Source organism: Antennarius striatus, chromosome 23, assembly GCF_040054535.1.
Source record: "Antennarius striatus isolate MH-2024 chromosome 23, ASM4005453v1, whole genome shotgun sequence".
Classification (NCBI taxonomy): Eukaryota; Metazoa; Chordata; class Actinopteri; order Lophiiformes; family Antennariidae; genus Antennarius; species Antennarius striatus.
In genome coordinates this window covers 12,532,111-12,551,827 of record NC_090798.1, presented here as the reverse complement: position 1 = coordinate 12,551,827, position 19,717 = coordinate 12,532,111, and the positions used below count along the sequence as shown (strand labels likewise).

Genomic DNA, 19,717 nt, shown 5'->3' with positions numbered 1-19,717 from the left:
GATGTCAGAACGTCTAGTCAACATCTAGATCACGTGTCAAACTCGAGGCCCGGGGGCCAAATGTGGCCCACGATAGCATAAAAGGTCAGACGGTCCAAAAATAGATAGGTCAACAGCATGTTTTGACCAAAAATCACATTTCCCACAATGCAATAATTAGGGCTGAACTTGGACAAAAAACAAAAGTTAATGTCTCAACTTGCATTTGATGTTGTTTTTCTTTATTTACTTGGATAGCTTAATCCTTGATTGATGGAAATCTGAAGTTTCATAACTTGACTAAAAGGATTTATGTTATAACAGAGCAACAAGCCAACATGTTTGTAACGTTTGTAACTTGAGTAAGTACTAAATTCAAAGTTATTTAACATTAAAGAAGAGTTACATTTATTTTGACGTTACATTTAGTTACATTTATTAGTTACATCTGGCCCTTTGAGGACAGTTATGCTGATGTGGCCCTCGGTGGATGAGGGCCACATGAGTTTTGACACCTCTGTTCTAGATGGAGATTTATATCAATAACAGGAAGTACTGAATCTCACACATACACACTAGAGTCCTACAAAATACAACCTACCGATGCTCCTACTTTCCACGTGCAGTCCTTCCTCTTCCCCCACTCGAACAGATTCCCCGCTGATCCCGGGGTTCTTTCTTGTCCTGAGGTGAGTGCTCCCCATTTTACCATTGGAACCCAAAAAGATGTTGTGCACATGCGCACTGGGGATTCCACCGGAGCGCGAGAGGTAGGGAGATGGCGGAGACTGTACGGTCGCCTTTCGACTACCGGGAGCCACCGACCCTCGACAGCGACGGGGATGGGAGCAAGCCGCCGCCGCCCAGGGGGTGAGTGGCGGCGCGGTTCCGGTTCGTTTAGCGCGCGTGGAGTTCGCGTTCGACCCGGATTGACGGAGGGGGAATAAAGCCCGGGACGCACGCGCTTCGGAGCCTGGAGCGCGCGCGTGTGTTTTGAAGCCTTTATTCGCGTGCGCGATTGCAGCTTTAATTCGCCGAAAAAAACGACACGCGGGAAGTGATTGGTGTCCGGTTCGTCTCGTGTCGCCTGATGGCGCGTGTCCCCGCCGGCCGCACCGGCTCGCGCTCAGCTCCAGCGCGTCTATGTAGAATGTTATGACGGGCTCAAAGCTAGCTGCTGGAAGCTAGCAGGCTAGCCGTGGTTTAGCATTTTCTGTTAGCACGCTCCCAGCAGGACTCGTCATCTGCGGTTCGATGATCGGTAATCGACTCTGCTGTCGAATGAAAGCCGTAAAAGAGCTCAGATGTTCGGATTGGAAGGTTCTGTGGGGTCCGTGTTGGTCCACGAACAACGACCGATCCGATCCGGATCAGGGCTTGTGGCCGGTTTGGTTACCACTAAACTAAGTTATTGATTTTGATTCGGGTGGTTCTGATCACCAGGATCAATTGATCATCTGGAAATTGCCTGTGTTTGATTACAGGAAATGTCAGAGCCGGTTCTGGTATTTTGGGTTATTTACAATCCATTATCGACCTTTGATCCCTCAACTAGATATGGAACTGATTTACCAGGAGTGTCAGGGTTCTGATTCTGGTTATGGGGGTCAGGATTGGTTGTTGACGCACAAAAACACTTCAGAAAGATCAACCCCCACGTCCAACTCTGGTCGTGTTGTTTTCTGCTGGAGCACGCCTACAGGAGCACACATGTGCAAAGCAGATGTTGTCACACTGGGCCGAACTTCATGGCGTCAGCGGTCCGGTCCTAAAGTTAACGTTTACACAAGAGCTCCAGACGTGCTCTACTGCCAAACCCGAAAACACGAGGATCACATGACCTGAGGTAGAGAAGGTCAAGGTAGATGAAGCTCTGGCGTGATTGAGCATTCCGAAGGGAAACGATGCTAAGTTAACTCCTCGTGTGGAATACCTGTCGATCTCTTTCCGCAGGTACATCTTTTTCGGGTCGTACCAAGAGGGCTGGAATTGGTTTTCTTACAACCGTTGATAAAATTAATGAAACACGGAGCGAAAACAAACACGCGCCGCTGTCTCAGTTGTTCCGGCGGCCCCCTTCGCTGCCGTGTCGATGGTGCTGAAAAGAAACCTTTGCTTTTGTTTCCACAGGCGTGTTTGCGGCAGGAAAAGAAAGGGGACACCTGTGAAGGTGTGCGATAGAGCGTACGTAACAGAAGATGAGGAGGAGGAGAGCATGTCGGAACATAGCTACAGCCCCGGTACGTAATGCTCACGTCTTGTCGTCCTCTGTGGGAAACAAATACAATGTCTTGTAGCGATCGCTACGCACCAACCATCTGCCAGGGGTCTTGAACAGTCCCGTCTGTTCCAGGTGATAGTCAGTATCCAGAGGGTGCAGAAGACCGCCTCCCTCCGCCTGGCAGTCCCTACTACCTCCCTGATCCCACTCAGCTCTGGTAAGGCACGCCCCTTTCGCAGCGGAAACGGGTTCTCGAGATCCCGTTTCCCGTTATGGGGTATCTGACTGTTTTGGCGTTTTGTGTTTTTCCAGTGTTCCCGAGTTGGGGGAGGAGGGAGCGAGTGGCGTTCGGGGGCCCATGCTCTTCCATCCGCCACCAAACTGCCGCATTCGAGAAGTCCACTGCGGGACCCAGGTAAGGTTGGTCGTCATAGCGATCCGAGACATCGCCAAGGGGGAGGAGATCACAGTGGACTACAGCCTGACGGACTGGGGCGAGAACGCCATGGTGAGCGAGGAGGTCTCGAAGCCGTCGTGCCGACCTGTAAAAAAGTAGATCCGGTTGATGTTTACAATCTGATTCTGTCCAATCAGGATGAAGAAGGCGGGCCCCACCCGCTGTCCCTCTCAGTTTCCGACTATCTCACCCCTTCCTGGTCGCTGTCCCCCTCATCCTCCCCGCTCACCCACTCTGAGCCCAGCGACTCGGATCGCGAGGAGGACGAAGAAGAGGAGGACGACGATGACGATGATGACGAAGAGGAGGAGGAAATCGAGGAGATCAGGGGTCGAATGCTTCGCCGCCGCAAGAAACGCAAACTTCCTGCGGTGGTAGGTTCAAAAAAGAAGAACGCACCCACCCCTTCTAGGGGTCCGGGGCGCCCCTGCTCGTCCTTTTCCCGTCCGGCGCCTGCCACTTCCCCGGCCAGGTCCCAGGCGACCGGTAACCTGGCAACCCCGACCACCAACATCAACAACAACATAAACATTAACATCGGCAGCTCCAGCGGCGCCACGGTCAGCCGGCGGCAGCACTGCCCGTACTGCGGCCGCCATTACCGCTCGCTGGCGCGGCACCTTGAGAAGCACCACGCCAACCAGCCGGAGGTGCGGACCGCCATGGAGCTGGCACACCTGCACACACACGGCTCGTCAAACGGCGGCACGGCACACCCTCATCCGTCGCCATCGTCCTCGTCCTCCACCCCCCATTCCTTCGCCGTCCCCCAGCCATCGGCGTCCAACCCGACCCCGCCCTCCCTCTTCTCCAAAGAGCGGGAAGCACCGGCAACGCGGTCCAGCCCGAACGCCGTGTCCTTCTCCCTCTCGCTCTCTCCGTCGTCTTCGGCTCAGTCGTCAGCGGCCAAGAAGTCGCCGAGCGCACCGCCGCCGCCCAATGCGAAACGCCCAACGACGCCGATGATGTCTCGAGTTAAGAGTCCGTCGCCGCCGCCTCCCACGCCCAAACGGGGTCGAAGGATGAAGAAGGAAAAGCAGGAAGAGCAGCAGAAGGTGGAGGCGGAGAGCCCGAGAAGTCAAGAGGAGCTGGTCCCACCTCCAACCCCGGAGCCGGATATAGATCCGGAAGAGGATCTGGAGCTGATGGCGGAAGGAGACGACGCGCCGGAGGAGAAAAACGGAGAGATCGTAAGGTGAGGGTCGACTCATTTTCTTTCTCTAGAGTGTGTTTCCCGATGTTATTTGAAGCGGTTTTGTCCTTTCTCCTTCCCAGCACACACCGACAGCACATGTCGCCGCTGCTCTCCTCCCTGTCCTGTTTGGTTCTCTACCTCCGTCGCCAGCAACACTCCTCCTTCCTTGCTTTGACCCGTTCTCCTCACTCAGCCGAGAACTGGCGCTCCCTCTGCCACTCCAGCCTCTCCCTGCTCATCCTCTACAACCGCCACAGGGAATGCGAGGTGGCCAAGCTCACGATCCAGGACTACCAGAACCGGAACACGCCTCAGGTCGGCTCCGGCAACGGCTCAATCTCCGGGATGGAGTCCTTCCTTTCTCCGTTTGAGCGCCAGGTCCTCTGTCACCTCCCGCGGGCCGGCGTTCTGGGCAAACGCGGGCGCGTCCAGCCGCTTCTTTTCCCGCCGCATTGTGAGTCCTGCCTCGACCTACTCCTTCAAACCAGCTCCCACGTGGGCGTGGACCCCGAGAGCCCCTACGTCTTCTCCCGACCCTACCACTCTCCCGCCACTCCGCTCCGGGGCACGGACCTCCTGAGGAACCTGGCGCGAGCCAGCGGCGCCAAGAACCCCGGAGCGCTGACGGCGACGCGGGTGCGACGGCAGGTTGCGATACTGACTCAGCTGCTCCTATTGGAGGAGGGCGAGGGCCAGGGCGGAGCCATCAAACGGCTGGAGGACTTCCTGGAGCGAGAGTACCACGTGACCCAAAACTGTTCTGCCATCCTACGGGATCCGGCGCTGATGGGTCGCGTGGGTCGAGTTGTTCTCTACGGAGAGAGGGAGGGCGTTCTTTTCAGAGGGATGAGCCTGCAGCACATCTGTCTGGAGCTGGACGGTAAGAAGTTGCATCATTTATTTTACCGTTTTTCATTGAAATGATTGAAGCTTTGAACTTTAAAAAGGAAAAGCGAGACTATTAATTTTATTCTGAATGACTTGCAGGTCAAAATAATTTAAAATAAAACTTTCACAGCTCACTGGGTACCACAAAGAGTATGCAGGTGAAATTGCTTTTGCGTTCATTTTACTGGAAACGAGTGGGGACTCCAGGAAATCAAACTTGGAAGTGATCTAACAAATGTCAGCACCGCAAAAAGTTTCTTTGTTCTTTTTCTTTTTGTGCTTTTGGAACTCATTAAATCCAGAATTTGTCAGTTAGTTGAACTCAGAGGTTCAGGTTTGATTTAACCTTTGGATCAATCCAGATTTTCTGTTTCCGAGCTGCTGAAGCTCCCAAGGAGAGCAGTGTCGGTAAAAGTAAAGTTTATTTCAGCTTAACTTGATTTAAGATGCTGATAACATAGATATTTTTTGTTAAATCTGTACTGCAGTTGTTTCCTGAACATGGAAGTCATTTGTTGGTGGTCAGATTCTACTTTCGTCTCGGTCTTGCAGTCATGTCAGGCAACTCGGCGGAGTCGTTTTCAGACGACTCAGAGGTGGAAGAAGAGAAAGAGGAGGTGAAAGAGAAAGCTGAGGTGGTGAAGAAGAAAGGACCGGGGCGGCCGCCAGGGAGGAAGAAACCCCCCGTCCGTCCAGTCAGTCCACCGGTAGCCAACCCTCACAAGAGGAGATGCATTCCTGTCAAATCAGGTAAAAAAAAAAAATTTTTAAGAAAAATTTACAAAACATCTGCTTACGCTGTTCATCACCCCCCGTCTTTCCCGGCAGGAAAACGCGGTGTTCTGAAGCGTCCGTGGTCGGAGGCGGAGCGTGTTGCCGTGGAGACTCACCTCAAAAGGAACCTGGTGGAGCTGCGAGTTCCGGCCAAGGCAGACTGTGAGCGCTGTCTGGAACTCTGCCCTCTGCTGGTGAGCAACCATCGAGACTGGAGGGCCATCAAGTTTTATGTCCACAACCGCATCCAACTCCTGAAGAAGCAGGGTAGGAGGGAAAGCGCCGCCACCTAAGGCGAAGCTCAGAGGCAACGGAAGATGAATCCCATCATGTACAAACCACCAGCAATCATAACGAGTCTTTGGGTCATGGACGAGCGAAGGCTCTCTTTTTGCTTTCTTTCGCAGTACCTGATGTTAGGTGAATGTTCAGTCTCATCACGGTGGTCAGAAGCGAGTAGCTCCATAACCCGACTAAGCCAAGGAAACAGATGGGTTGGCCCAGTTTGGGATCTTCTCATGTTTAGTGCTCAGAATGCCTGGTGTCTGTTGTCCAGAGGTGTTTTTAAGCTACTGGACAGATGTACTTACTGTAAAATATGAGTTCAGACACAGTGAATGCCGTTTTTTTTTTTAAAGACTACTTTCTGTGTCATCTTTTTTTAAATTTTATTAGCTAGTTAAGGGTGGAGAGTGGTAGGAGATATGGGAGAGAAGGTGTTATGTCATTAAGGTTCCTGCAGGCGATGATTGAGGATCTTTCAACTGGCGTTTCCTTCGACTGAAAGCTGATGACCAAACATGAACGTACAAAGCTTTGGAAGAAGAACCCAAAGGTTCTGATTAAAAAAAAAAAAAAGAATCCCCTCAGATGGTCGACGTCTGACACGCGTGGATTTGTATAGTTTGTGTTCGATATTGACTGGCATTGTAACCTCAACCCATAGCCCCCAACTAACGAGTGTATTCAGAAGTATTCTTCAAAGTGTTGGACCATGATCGATTTGTTAAGTGGTTCTTGCATACCCTGTATACCATCGTCATAGTCAAACTATTATGTATTAAGGCACGCCTGCTTTGTTGCAGATCAGAGTTTTAAAAAAAATTACAGTATACAGAAGTATACAGTAGTGATGACAAACTTAGTATTGTGATATGTTCTGTACATACTGTAAATACTTCCTGTACTTATTAAAGTGTATGACATTTTGTTGTGCTTTCTTAAACTGGATTGTAAAGTGAGTTTTACATTGTGAGTGCAGAATAACAAAGAAAATATAAATACAAATAAATACAGGATACCAAATTGAAGTTTATTTGGAAAACGGACTTCATTCAGCATTTATGGTTAAGGGTGTCGCTCAGCTAACCAGTCCTGATTAAGCTCAAGCCCACCAACAGGATGGATGGCTAGAAGAGATTCTTGGAACTTAGACTGATGTCAGTGTCATGTTTGTGTGGTGTGGAAGTCAGTTAGCTTATCTTTGCGTAAACCCGGAAGAAGAGAAACGGCCGTGCTTCATTTATCTGAGAGAACAAGTTCCTTTTGATATGTAATGAGGCACTAGTGGAAGTTAAGACAGGAAAGCTATTCTTATTTTAAAGATGGAGTTTATTTACACATGAAAACAGGTTTGAACTTTCCTGCCGTCATCACCAGCCACTTGTTTTCATCCAACAGTACAGCAACACAAAGTTAAATCTGATTCTATCAGTGCCTCCACCTCAACCTGAGTTTGTGCACCTCAGCAGAGTCATCAGCCACCACCACCACTGAGGCAAGAGGCCTGTACCATAAAGCTGGATTAACCTAGCCGGGCTTCCTCTTACTTATCTGGCTTCACTTACCCAGACATCCGACCTCAGGATTTTCGGTACCATAAAGCCGGCTATCAACTCACTAATTCAATCCAGACTTGTCCACTCTAGATCTGTGCGCGCTCACATAAAAAGGGCGGAGTTTGCTGCATGCGACCAATCGCAAACATACAACAAACCGGCCCGAGCCGCATATTTCACAACGGAGGAGCAAACAATAATAATCAATAAATACGATCAATACAAATCAATAATCCAGGCAAAAAGCAACACAGCTGCAGCTGCCAAACGGAGCAAGGATCTCTGGGAAAACATGGCCGACTGCGTCAATGAGGAAGTTAGTGCCATTATAATATTACTGCCCCACTATGATGCACTTGTGTATCTGACTACAGTAACATGTGTGTGTTCATACATGTGTGTGTGAACCACATGTTTGGTTATGACATGTGATCGTAGCCCCGTGACTTTATGAACAGCTCTACGTACTGTGTTCTTCACAGGTTTTCAGCATCGCCAACAGAATACATAAAAGTACCGATCAATCAATCAATCAATCAATCAATCAATCAATCCATGATTTACTGAAACAAATCATTGATCAATGACATTCTATCAGTGTCTTGCTTGTAACCCGTCCAACGAGGGATTTCAGGACATCATAATAATTACCAACATCACTCAGAAATATATGAACTGTGACAAAGACCCTCAGGTCAATGCACACTGTGTGGGGCTGTCAGCGCGTGGTTGGGGTGCGTTCCATTCCTGATGTGAGGCTCCAGCAGCTGACAGATGTAATGTAACCCCTCCCCCAAAACCTCTACCTTTCTACAGTCATTGTTCAGCCAATCCCACCGGATTACAGCCATCTCTAAATATTCTCTCTGCCTGAGCGCTCTGCACACAAGCTGTGACCCGAGATCCACCGGGTTCTCAGGGAACGGACAGCCCGTTTTCAAGAGAACTGATTGGTCAGTAGGTGGGGCTGTTATACCTGCTGAGCTCTAATTGGTCAGTAGGTGGGGCTGTTATACCTGCTGAGCTCTGGTTGGTCAGTAGGTGGGGCTGTTATACCTGCTGAGCTCTAATTGGTCAGTAGGTGGGGCTGTTATACCTGCTGAGCTCTTATCCTGAATTTATCGTGCTCCGGAGCAGGTTAGCTGGTCAGAATAGGTTACCGCGACAACGTAGCCCTATAGAAAGTCAGCCACCTTTATGGTACCGAAAAACCAGGGTTAAGCCTGAAGTTATCTCGCTAAACCGTAATCCAGCTTTATGGTACAGGCCTCTGGACTCCTGGGTTTGTCTTGCAGCCGTTCAGGGCAGACTTCAATGACCAGAAATTTCCTGAAAAACTGATTATCACACATTATATGCTGCTCTAAACAACTTTCTCATTCCCCAAACTGTTAAAAGTGTTAATTCTAAAATATTTTTGTATGAAATTATTTTATATAAAATTTTATGAATTTTTATTTTTGCTGTATTGAACTTCATAATATTTTTTATTTAGAAAAAAAAACTATTTTCCCTTATTTTGAACAGTGTACGATCCAAAATGTGTGTGTGTGTGTGTGTGTGTGTGTGTGTGTGTGTGTGTGTGTGTGTGTGTGTGTGTGTGTTTGTTTTCGAATTTAGTTCATCCCTAAACACTTGCATTTAACACTAATTTCCCAGGGTTCCAAATTGATAGACAAACTTCCTCCAGGGAAATGTAAAAATAATGAATTGTGTATTTAATGATACTCGGTGCCTCGACTTGAACTTCACCAACCTCAGAATGATCACTTCCTGATTTGAAGTTCCTTCATGAAACTGAAAAAAAAAAAATCACTTCATTTCAGTCAAACATTTTGCTTCAGAATTTATTTCTGACTTTTGTCACTGAATAGATTCTTTTCGCATCAACTAATCACCTGACTGAAAATCACTTCACAGAACTTTCAGGTTTTAAACTATCCATTGTGTGTATCTGAAATAAAAATAATATTATAATGGCAGCAATGTAATTAATAGTAATATAATGATATAATTAATAGTATACAGGTTGGACCCGTGTAAACGCAGACACAGGGAGAACATAAACTCTACACAAAAAGGACTCGAACCCGGAACCTTCTTGCTACAACAATACCCACATTGTGTTTGGAACTCGCTCCACAGATTCCAGTGTTTGCCCACGCTGAATCTCTTTGTCGCTCGCTGACAGAACTCCTTTGATTGGAGTGAATCACACACGGTTAACTCCTGACTTCCCACTGATCTCTGTTAAAATGCTGCAAGTGAAATTTGTGAGATTAATGTAAAAATAAGTTGGACATACGTTAAATAGGGTGAGATCACATTACCGTGTACCCGAAAGCAGCTAATGCTGAGAGAAGATTTCGAATAAATATACTTTAATAATCCAAGCATTGCGAATGTATGTTGATGTTTGTTGTGTCTGCAGACATTTGATTTGCCTCATAAAAACGTTCTTCCTTATTTAATCACAAATTAAACAATGCGTGAAGACGAGTCGAATGTGAACATTAGCTTAATAAATTCACAAGTATTCTGCCTCCATGTATTTTTGTACTTATATGTAATTAATCTAGATTAATTACATGTTGATACATTACATGTTTGGAATAATCTAGATTAATGACACCATGAATCCAATGGGCCAACGAGGGGACGGGAACTTGTCACGTGATGTGTGTTTTGGTGGTTATTGAAAACACCGGACCGGATGTTTTTGCAATTGGAAGTTTCAAAATAAAAACATGGGAGTGTGTCCGTTTCGAAGACAAAATGAAGGAAAACTTATTAATTCGATAAAAATTTAAATATCAAAGTGTATTCTTCACCTTTTTTGATCGATTTAAGATTATAAAACGGTGAAAATACGTAAACAATAATAGCGATTAAAGTATGATTCATATTATTTTGAAAATAACCGGAAATACGATGTAAATGCTTAATTTACTTGACCTACGGGAGTCTGGAGACGTAATCCGGCGCTCTGCCGCTGTCATGACTTATTCACGGTATATTTTATAAATGTCAGTAGCTGGACTAACGTGCATGGAAGCATGTAAACGCTAAGATGTTAGTTTGCGTCGCTTTTTTGTCAGCTGTCGCTATAGCTAGCCGTGTGTAGCGCCTTCGGAAGGGCCGGGGCTAACGTTAGCGGTGTAGTTCACTGACCCCCGGGTGCATGGCGACGTGACGACACGGTTTTAAATCTCCAAAGTCTTTTTGTTTTTTTTCCCCTTTCAAAAATGTCTCGACTTGTTGACTCTGACGAGACGACGCCCCTGCTCGGTGATGACGCAAGCAGGTGAGTGCAGAGTTCAATCAGCGGCCCCAACTTCAGCTGGGTTTAGTTGGAAGGGGTTTCACAAGAGTCTTGTTTACCATCCCAGCTGAGGAGGAAGAGCGAGCAGGATGGTCCTTCCTCATCCTGTCATGTTCACAACCCTGAAATCAGCTGTTCTGTGTTGTCTTGTGCAGTGAAGACTCCCAGGATGGTGATTACAAGAGTCGGTGGAGATCCATCAGAATCATGTACTTCACCATGTTTCTCAGCAGCGTAGGTGAGGATGTGTCCAGAGTAGAAAGTCCAAAGTAGAAACAGCAGCTCAACAGGTTGATCGCTGCTACTTTTTTAGTCTGCATGTGAGTGGTTGCTTGATATTTACAATGTGATGGTTCTCTGAGAGCGTGTGACACATCGGGGACTTATGTTCACCATCAGGTTTCACCATTGTCATCACATCACTGTGGCCGTATTTGCAAAAGGTATGCATGGCTTCAGTTTTTCCTTTTCTGAAAAGATCGTTGGTGAAAATCGACGTAAATCCCCGTCCTGTGGGTACATTGCTGCTGTTTTTTTTCTCCAGATCGATGACAGCGCCGATGCCACCTTCCTGGGATGGGTGGTGGCCGCCTACAGTCTGGGTCAGATGGTGGCCTCGCCCATCTTCGGCCTCTGGTCGAACCACCGGCCGTGCAGAGAACCGCTGGTGTGCTCCATCTTCATCAACCTCTCAGCCAATATCTACTATGCCTACGCGTACCTGCCCAGCACCGGCAACAAAGTCCACATCCTCATGTCCAGAGCCTTCGTGGGCTTTGGAGCAGGTGATTGAGTATAAAAGTTTTTCTCATGGATTCTACCATACGGCTCTGTTTTGTGCTCCTAACGTTGGCTTTGGTTTGTCAATGGCAGGTAACGTCGCCGTGGTTCGGTCCTACGTGGCTGGAGCTACGACGCTAAAGGAGAGGACTGGCGCAATGGCTAACATGAGCGCTAGCCAAGCCCTCGGATTCATCCTGGGACCAGGTACAGTTGGATGTGACTGTTGACGTCTGTGTTACGGAAGAGAAAAAAACGGTTTAACGCTCACGTCTCTCTGGACGGCAGCGCTGCAGGCCTGCTTGTCTTTCCTGGGTGAGAACGGCGTGACGGTGGCGATCCTACGGCTGCGGCTCAACATGTACACTGCCCCCGCTTTCTTGGCAGCGTCCTTTGGCGTCGTCAACATCTTGTTGGTTCTTTTGGTGCTGAGGTGGGAGGTCACGCTAAGTAACGTCTGACACTACTGCTGCTTTGGTTTGATGGCGTGTTTGTTGTGTCTCGTGAACAGAGAACACCATATTGATGACCATGGAAGATGTATCAGAGCAATTAACTACACGTCTGAAGGTATTTACCGCCCCGCTTAAAGTTGTTTCATTTCTGTGTTGTTCTTTTGTTCAAACCTTTATCTTTTATTTCTATTTCCCTTAGATAGAGAAGAAATTAGTGAAGAAACCGAGGAGGCCATCGATCAGGGCGCAGTTTTGACTTCCAATTTCCTCTTCTTCGTCGTCATGTTCATCTTCGCTGTCTTTGAGACGTATGTATGTAATTCTAGAGGTCGTTTGTTGTTTAATTTTTAATACGACTGATTATTTTCTCTACTTTTCAGCATTGCCACCCCGTTGTCCATGGACATGTTCGCTTGGACACGGAGACAAGCTGTTTTCTACAATGGCATCATCATCTGCTGCATTGGATTTGAATCCATATTGGTGTTTCTGGTTGTGAAGGTTGCCTCTAAAAGGTCCAGGCCCTTATTGATCATTAGATTCAAATAAAATCCATTTAAACTGTAGTGAATTTAGTGATGACTGTTCTGTCCCTGCAGGTTCGGGGATCGTCCCATTCTGCTAACAGGCCTGATCATCATCCTCTGTGGCTTCTTTATTCTGCTTCCTTGGGGAAATCAATACCCGAAGATCCAGTGGGCAGGTTTGTGCCAATTTAGAGGCTGCAAGAAGTCGCGTTTGGCACGGAGCAGTCTGGTGTTCATGATCTGCTTCTGTCTTCAACACGCAGATATCAAAAACAACTCTTTTGTCAATGGGATCCAACGAGACACAAAGTTTTCCAACAGCTCTGTGGAGCCGACAGGTTGCCCACCTGAACAGACCTGGTGCCAGTACACCCCCGCCATCCTCCTCGCCCAGTATTTCACATCAGCCGTCCTCATCGGAGTGGGGTACCCAGCCTGCAACGTCATGTCCTACACGCTGTACTCCAAAATCCTCGGACCCAGACCCCAGGTAAGAATGGACGTGATGATGGAGCTACAAACCGCGTGGAACAAGTCAGAATGCTATTCTTGTTCGTTGGTTGAACCCTGATGGAGGATGTTTGGTGTTGCAGGGGGTCTACATGGGATGGTTGACAGCCTCAGGGAGTGGGGCGCGGACGTTAGGCCCAGTCTTTGTGTCCCAGATCTACACCATCCTGGGACCCCGCTGGGCCTTCAGCCTCATTTGCTCTATGGTGGGCGCGGCCATCGCCCTCCTCAGCTGCCTTTACCGCAGACTCATTGCCTTTTCTGTGCGGCACAGAAACCTGACAGAATAATATCCCTGGAGAAACTGGTGGCACTTTCTTGCCTTTATTCCCAATGACTTTTAGCCCCGTCTCTGATGGCGGCTCTTTTGTTAATACCTCATTGAAAAGTGGTGATGGATAAACTGTGGGGGATGTGTGGTTCAGGATTGACTTTTAAACACTGAATTGAAGAGATAAGTTAAGGTTGTTTCTCAGGACTTGGCCACAGATGGCTGATTCTCAAGGTGAAGGAAGCCATGCGGCACCTTTTCGTCATCCTTTGTGGCGATGCTAAGCTAACATTTTTAATGAATACTCTAGTTTTATGTGATTGAACGGTTTAAGACATACTAATTTAAATGTTTGGATTTTAAATATAGACTACTTTATTCAAACATTTTTAATACCAGAGAAAGTTCTCAGATTGGTTTACATTAAAATATAGCTGTGATTTATGAACTCTACATACGCACAAATCTATTAGAATAATTTATTTGATTAAACTATTTGTTTTTAACTACATAAAATATGCTGTCTGCTGAATTCTTTCATTGACTGCAGTTTTTCCCTGTATTATATTTAATAACCCAACTTTTGTGAAATTTGTTTTATGAAATGTCAATTTATTAATAAAATGCTCATATTTTTGTAAAAGGTACGTGGGACTGTCGAAAATTAAAGGGTTGTTGACCAATCAGAATCGAATCAGGAAGTGACGTGTGTCTAATAATTTCACTTTACAGGAGAGACGAAACCTACGTAGGAAAACGTAACCTACGTAAGACAAGCGAGGGAGTTTTGTCGGGAAACGTCACTGCGCATGCGTAGTTAAAAGTCAGGTCAGAAGTTAACGCGTTAGGGAGTTTACAAGCTGCATAAGTTGTGCTTACTAACATATGACGGAATAATCCCAGTCAATATCTTACTGAGTGGATATTTTGAGGACACAAGAAGCTTTAGCGGACTTATTAAAAATGGACACGGGTAGGAAGTGGAGATTTCTTGTTGATGCTACGTCAGCTGTTATGCTAGCTCCGGACGACTAAACGCTTGTCTTGTCTCTTTTGCTTTCAGAATACGACGCAATAATTCAGAGTTTTGAACGTCTCCCTGCGCCTGTAAGTCAACGACGTCTTTCTGACTGCCTCTTTTGGTGAAGGGAGTCCTTTTGGAGGCAAAAACGTTTCTTTTCTGCGTAGCTGTGTAGTGGTTTTGTTTCCGACGTAACGTGTCTATTCAGCAAGTTGACGTACGTCGTTTGCGTAGCTGGGGTTACTTTTCAAAACAAACATTTTGACACTGAAGGACAGACTGGTTCATAAATTTAAGAATCTTATAGCAAACAACTGATCACAAACAATGTTTTTTTCACCTAAATTCGTAAAGAAATTGTGGTTTATATTTAATAAATATTATTTATGTTAAGTAATATAATAAAACAATAGTAATGTGGAAGGCCTAACATTTATGAATCTGAGGAGGTGACCACTAATTTGATCTATCTGACATAACATATAAAAAGATGACCTCTTAAGGAAATATTTAGTATACACTTGTCGGTCAATAACCCGTCACTGACACACGGCAGAGCATTTTGGTTTATAAACATGAGGGAACACTTGAGTGTGTGTTCAGTGTTCAAGTTCAACATGTGGGCCATGTGTGATATTAAGTTCCTGTTAAAGTTGTTTGCTTTTATCATCGATGAAAATGTTGGATTCCTTCTCAACCTATGCATGATTTGGATTGACAAATATTTGATACTTATCTACTTTGTCCTGTCTTAAGGAAACCCCAGATTCTACTTCAAAACCACATAAATCATTTTGAGAGCTGATTTCTCGTGTTGACCCCTCTTCTCTTACTCATCTAGGCGCCCTCTGGTATTCAGCGGATGATAGAGCTCGGCATTCTTGGTAAGAAAGTATCCAGAGTATTTGGTGTTATGAAATTAGACTCACAAAAAAAAAACTTGAAATCTTTTCTCTCCAAGCTCATATCGGCTGCGGCGACGACTTGGACTTTTCAGATGAGGACGATTACGGATACGGCCATTGTACACATGGTCATAGCAGTTTCCACGGATACCGAAGGATCTCCCACAGGAGGCGCAATGGAGGATTGCACGAGAGCCGTGGGTTGCAACCCGCTTTCACCTACCAGCTTCCGCCTCATTACTGGTCTGGATTTTGCGACGTACCTCATTCACGTATAACATTTGAAGAAAAGGAAACCGTAAGTCTGCTTTTATTCCATTCAGCCGGGCGGGTTTCTGACAATGTGATGGTTTAAATCTCTCCACTCTTTCATGTGACTCTCAGGACGCTGAAAGAAATGCCAGATTAAAAGAAGAAGCTGCAAAAAGCAAAGAAAAAGCTAGAAAGAAACGTCTGAAGAAACAGGTGAATTTTTGCATCCTGAGTTCCATCAGTAATAAATGATTTAAATTAATTTGTTCATCACGTGGATTTTTGTCCAACAGAAACAGAAGGAAAGAAAACAGCTCGAGAAGCTGAAGAAGGAACAAGAGAACCCTGTAAAGAGTGAAGAGGTAGTTATGTGCGACAAAATTAATGTTTTGATATTAATGATGGGGAAATCAAAGTGCAGCTTTTCTTTTTTGTTGTTTGAACAGACACCTAAAGACGGAGAATGTGAAGTTCATGACGCGACACCTTCCAGTGTTTCAGCTAAAGATACCGACAGCAGCGATGGTCTCGAAGATGAAGCCAGCGATGAAGATGACACCGAAATTATCTGTGATGACCCCGAGGTAGAGCTTGTCTTACTGTGTTGCATCACTTACGGACGATTGATTGATTTTGCTTATGCTGGGATGTAGAGGTTTTGTTTTTAATTTAATATTCCTTGTTTCATTCAATGATCCGGGATCTTTTCTAACAAACTCAGCTTCCAGGAATTGAAGGAATTATCGTTCCTTTCTGTTTTTTGTTGTTGTTTTTTTTCGGAGGAGCTGGACATGACAAGTACGTTTGTGAGTAAAGCTGCTGATATCGCCAAACGGAAATTGGAGCAAAGGGCCAAGTCGGAGAGGAGGAACAAAACCAAGATCCCAGATAAAGAAGCTGAAACCATTCCTGAAAACCCAAAAGAAGTAGAGGTTGAAGAGAAGGTGAGGCGAACGATTAAACGGATTAACCTGGATTTGACCTCCTGGTGTGAGTTAGGGTTGGTAATCTTTCTCCTGTACTTCCTGAACAGGATTCTGCTGCCCCCTCTTTGCAGGATAACGTAAAAATAAGTACTGAACTTGCAAGTAAGTTTTGTGAATCTTCTGAGTTCAGATTTTTCTAAAAGAACGAGTTCCACTTAGCTTTCACCTTTTTTTCCTCATAGGTGTCGGAAATAGGTTTGCTAGCACTGGAGACTTCAATATGGCCGTCAAGTATTTTACGGATGCAATCAAGTACAACCCTACAGAGTTTAAGTAAGTGGCGTTTATCGTCTCGATCGCCCCAACTGGATTTTAAATGTGATGTTTTAATGGTTACTTCTGCCGCAGGCTGTTTGGCAATCGTTCGTACTGTTTTGAAAGGATGCGGGAATATGCGAAGGCTCTGACGGATGCAGAGTTGTCCCTCAACATGTGTCCCGGTTGGGTTAAAGGGCTGTTCAGGAAGGGCAGAGCGCTGGCCGGCCTAAAGGCATGTGTTCCTGAATGTTTACATAGATCTGTTTGTTTCACAATGACTCACTGTGGTCCCGTTGCAACATCATGGAATTATTTCCAGGAGTCATTGAGTCGTGGCTGCTTGCTTGATTTCCTGGGCCATGTTCCAAGTAGTTGCTCCTGGTTGTGATTACTCTACCGGTCCTGAGGGAGCAGGAGGTGAAATCTCTCGTTTTTCCTCCAGAGGTACGAGGAAGCGGCTCAGGCCTTCTCCGACGTTCTGAAATTCGACGCTTCGTGTGCAGAAGCTGCTCAGGAACTGATGCGGGTGCAGATAACACAACTAATGGTAACACAACAGGAAGACACGTGTTAGTACGCAACAGGAAATCAGTCGATGTTTGAACTACAGGCGCTTCGTTCTGGGTCTGTTTTCCTTCAGGAACACGGTTTCAGCAGGGAGCAGAGCGCCAACGCTTTAATTATTCATGGGACGGTCAAAAAAGCTCTCGAAGTTCTATGCAGATTAAACAGCCAATCAGGTGAGAGTCAGCCTGGGACTGTTGACACCTGGATAATTTTTTTTTTTTTTTTAACCTGGATAAAATTAACCAATGATCTGTGTGCCTTTGCGTTTTGCAGTTGTACAAAATGGAACGCTCCCCCCAGCACAGTTAGTGAATGCTAGCGGAGTTTCTCCTGTCCTTTCAGCCAATATAAAGCCTCCTCTTCCTCAGTCACGCAATGCAGTGGAAACACAATTTAAAAACAATTCTGCAGGTCCGGTCCAGATTGTATCAGATGTCAAGAGTCAACCAAAACCAAACCGCCCACCACAGTGAGTATGGATCAAACTTTTACTTCAGTAATTCCTAAAACAAGTGCTTAACAGCGCATATTAAATGTGTGGATCCAGTCCTGCTGGTTAAAACAGAAAGAAAAGTTCCCTTGTTTTCACCTACCTGGTGGTAATGCATTCGTTCTGCCACAAGGTGGCGGTAAAAACCTGCTGGATGTTACCAGAAGTTGAAAGTTTGATTACAAAGAGAAGCAAAGGGAAAAAGTCTGGTGTGGAACTTCTTTTAAATTAATAAAGCAATATTTAGATTAGCACTGAGTAACATTCAAGCAGTATTTCTACCTCAAACACTCACCGCATTATTGCTGTTATGCTACTTATGGTTTATTGGTTTTTGTGTGTCTAATTTGAGTTTATTCTAACATGGTAGAAAACCTTTACCGCTTTGACGCAGTTGGATCTTTTGTGTGTTTAAACTTTGGTTTTGTGTGTTGTTTTTGTCGTAATGTGACATTTATATTTTCTTTCCAACAGGGATCTTTTTCCAATTTGGGTGGGAAACCTGCTTCCCTCAGTAACCGAAACCACGTTGACTAATCTGTTTACCAAGTAAGAAGATGTTTGTTTGCTGCTGAGGTTCTTTCTGATCATTCATTGTCAAACTTTGTGCTGCTGACTCACACACACACACACACACACACACACACACACTTTGTTTTCCAGGGTCGGGCTGGTCCACAGTATGAAGGTATTGACTCACAAACGATGTGCCTTCATAAACTTCAAACAAAAAGAACATTGCGAAGAAGCGATCCGAGGGTTTCACGTAAGCCGCTCACTCGCATATCTTCAGTTTCACGGATGTTTTCTTTCGCATTGCTATGAAACGTTTCGTCTTTGTTCCGTCAGGGTTTTATGTTAAACGGCACAAAGATTGCCGTGCGGTATCCGGACAGGATTCCTCCTGGCATGGGCATCTCTAGATCCGCCCTCACCTCGGACGACCTGGAAGATGTCGGGTGAGCGCCGTTACGTCACTCAGTTTTTCCTTTCTGCTTCATTCGGCGACTGGCAGAAAAATGTACGATCATGTGATGAACCGGTTGCAGGAGGAGCGCTGCCGGAAGCTGGAGACCTGTTCAGCCGTCTCAACGCCCGTCTTACCCCAGAGAAGACTCTTGAAGGAAACCCCGATGCCTTTGAGCTCCAGAGGACACCAGTCTTAATAAAATTATGCTTTATAAATTCCAACACGACACAGAATCGTCTCTGGTTGCAACAGAATTTTAAGTTCTGTCTGCTTTGGAAATTTTTTTATTGAACCACTCGGCGTGCCTCGCTAGATTGTTTTTTTTAGATGTGTTGGAATGAAAACCCAATAGATCTGAACAAGTTTAATATTTTACACATTGAGTTTAGTGCTGCTGTGATAATCACAAGTGGAACTGATTATGAAAACTCATTGCTGCATTGTAATCTGAAGTTTTACATTTCTCACATCTAAATTCACAGTTTATGCTCAGAATATTCACTTTTTAGCAGGTTAAATACAAGAGGATTCCATTTACAATCTAGAATGTCAAACACTTTTGACATTTTCCTTTTAAGGCATTATCATGTCGTGTTCTTAATTAAAACATACAAGCTCTGTTTTCTGCTCATCATTTAAACGTCGTCAGAGGCCGAGAATGTGAACGGGCTGACAGATTAAAGTCCTCTGTCGCCGCGACAGATTCCATCGCTTTGAATCAAGACGGGCGGCGTAAGCGATCGATCCAATGATGGACCGACCGTCGGGTGCGCTGGTTTAGTGGATTTTTAATTGGGTGAGGCAAAAAGTGCATTTAAAATAATCCCAACTGCGATGAACAAAGTCTGAAAGTCAGACGAGTGTTAAAAGTAAAACTCCAAACGCCACCTGCTCCAGCATTTTAATGCAGTTTTTCCTACGTCCTGATGGATCCGTTGCAGGGCAGCAGGAATGCTAATGACTGGAGTGGAACTGAAGCACATGTTTTATTTGTCTGTTTGGCAGTTGTCTACAGCTCATGTAATTGTTTCCTGTGTCATTTATTTTACAA

At 45.7% G+C, this 19,717-nt stretch overlaps 3 protein-coding genes across 7 annotated transcripts; all 3 read left to right on the top strand.

Moving 5' to 3' along the window:
• Positions 1 to 730: 730 nt before the first annotated feature.
• Positions 731 to 6,782, top strand: LOC137590319 (uncharacterized). Of its 2 annotated transcripts, none has more exons than XM_068307862.1 (8): positions 731 to 849; positions 2,110 to 2,219; positions 2,333 to 2,417; positions 2,513 to 2,708; positions 2,795 to 3,852; positions 3,933 to 4,732; positions 5,293 to 5,490; positions 5,569 to 6,782. In XM_068307862.1, the coding sequence occupies exons 1-8, from the start codon at positions 758 to 760 to the stop codon at positions 5,805 to 5,807; spliced, it is 2,778 nt and encodes a 925-aa protein (XP_068163963.1). In that variant the 5' UTR covers positions 731 to 757; the 3' UTR covers positions 5,808 to 6,782. The 2 variants fall into 2 exon arrangements, with proteins under 2 accessions (XP_068163963.1, XP_068163964.1); XM_068307863.1 differs by lacking the exon at positions 731 to 849 and adding an exon at positions 934 to 1,932.
• Positions 6,783 to 10,315: 3,533 nt separating this feature from the next.
• Positions 10,316 to 13,898, top strand: mfsd8 (major facilitator superfamily domain containing 8). Of its 3 annotated transcripts, none has more exons than XM_068308054.1 (12): positions 10,316 to 10,656; positions 10,830 to 10,912; positions 11,074 to 11,117; positions 11,219 to 11,459; positions 11,548 to 11,661; positions 11,743 to 11,887; positions 11,966 to 12,024; positions 12,109 to 12,217; positions 12,290 to 12,424; positions 12,509 to 12,612; positions 12,700 to 12,926; positions 13,030 to 13,898. In XM_068308054.1, exons 1-12 carry the CDS (start codon positions 10,598 to 10,600, stop codon positions 13,234 to 13,236), a joined length of 1,527 nt encoding a protein of 508 aa, XP_068164155.1. In that variant the 5' UTR covers positions 10,316 to 10,597; the 3' UTR covers positions 13,237 to 13,898. The 3 variants fall into 3 exon arrangements, with proteins under 3 accessions (XP_068164155.1, XP_068164156.1, XP_068164157.1); XM_068308055.1 differs by having other exon boundaries at positions 10,591 to 10,656; positions 10,830 to 10,994; XM_068308056.1 differs by lacking the exons at positions 10,316 to 10,656; positions 11,074 to 11,117 and having other exon boundaries at positions 10,831 to 10,912.
• A 109-nt stretch (positions 13,899 to 14,007) lies between these two features.
• Positions 14,008 to 19,286, top strand: si:dkey-33c12.4 (uncharacterized protein LOC560112 homolog). 2 transcript variants are annotated; one of them, XM_068307962.1, is made up of 18 exons: positions 14,008 to 14,190; positions 14,281 to 14,324; positions 15,080 to 15,122; positions 15,200 to 15,441; positions 15,528 to 15,608; positions 15,689 to 15,757; positions 15,842 to 15,979; positions 16,181 to 16,339; positions 16,429 to 16,483; positions 16,564 to 16,654; positions 16,730 to 16,871; positions 17,082 to 17,186; positions 17,280 to 17,379; positions 17,480 to 17,675; positions 18,171 to 18,245; positions 18,360 to 18,462; positions 18,546 to 18,655; positions 18,746 to 19,286. In XM_068307962.1, the coding sequence occupies exons 1-18, from the start codon at positions 14,181 to 14,183 to the stop codon at positions 18,816 to 18,818; spliced, it is 1,836 nt and encodes a 611-aa protein (XP_068164063.1). In that variant the 5' UTR covers positions 14,008 to 14,180; the 3' UTR covers positions 18,819 to 19,286. The 2 variants fall into 2 exon arrangements, with proteins under 2 accessions (XP_068164063.1, XP_068164062.1); XM_068307961.1 differs by having other exon boundaries at positions 16,178 to 16,339.
• The last annotated feature ends 431 nt before the right edge of the window (positions 19,287 to 19,717 follow it).

What these genes read in the sequence shown, in the direction of transcription:
- LOC137590319 (XM_068307862.1), top strand. Translation starts at nt 758, where the DNA reads ATGGCGGAGACTGTACGGTCGCCTTTCGACTACCGGGAGCCACCGACC. An exon ending in AAGCCGCCGCCGCCCAGGGG is followed by an intron (nt 850 to 2,109) that starts GTGAGTGGCGGC and finishes TTGTTTCCACAG; the next exon opens with GCGTGTTTGCGGCAGGAAAA. An exon ending in CCTGATCCCACTCAGCTCTG is followed by an intron (nt 2,418 to 2,512) that starts GTAAGGCACGCC and finishes GTGTTTTTCCAG; the next exon opens with TGTTCCCGAGTTGGGGGAGG.
- si:dkey-33c12.4 (XM_068307961.1), top strand. An exon ending in TTATCTGTGATGACCCCGAG is followed by an intron (nt 15,980 to 16,177) that starts GTAGAGCTTGTC and finishes TTTTTTTCGGAG; the next exon opens with GAGCTGGACATGACAAGTAC. An exon ending in TTGACTAATCTGTTTACCAA is followed by an intron (nt 18,246 to 18,359) that starts GTAAGAAGATGT and finishes TTTGTTTTCCAG; the next exon opens with GGTCGGGCTGGTCCACAGTA.
- mfsd8 (XM_068308054.1), top strand. Translation starts at nt 10,598, where the DNA reads ATGTCTCGACTTGTTGACTCTGACGAGACGACGCCCCTGCTCGGTGAT. An exon ending in CTCGGTGATGACGCAAGCAG is followed by an intron (nt 10,657 to 10,829) that starts GTGAGTGCAGAG and finishes TGTCTTGTGCAG; the next exon opens with TGAAGACTCCCAGGATGGTG. An exon ending in GTGAAGGTTGCCTCTAAAAG is followed by an intron (nt 12,425 to 12,508) that starts GTCCAGGCCCTT and finishes CTGTCCCTGCAG; the next exon opens with GTTCGGGGATCGTCCCATTC.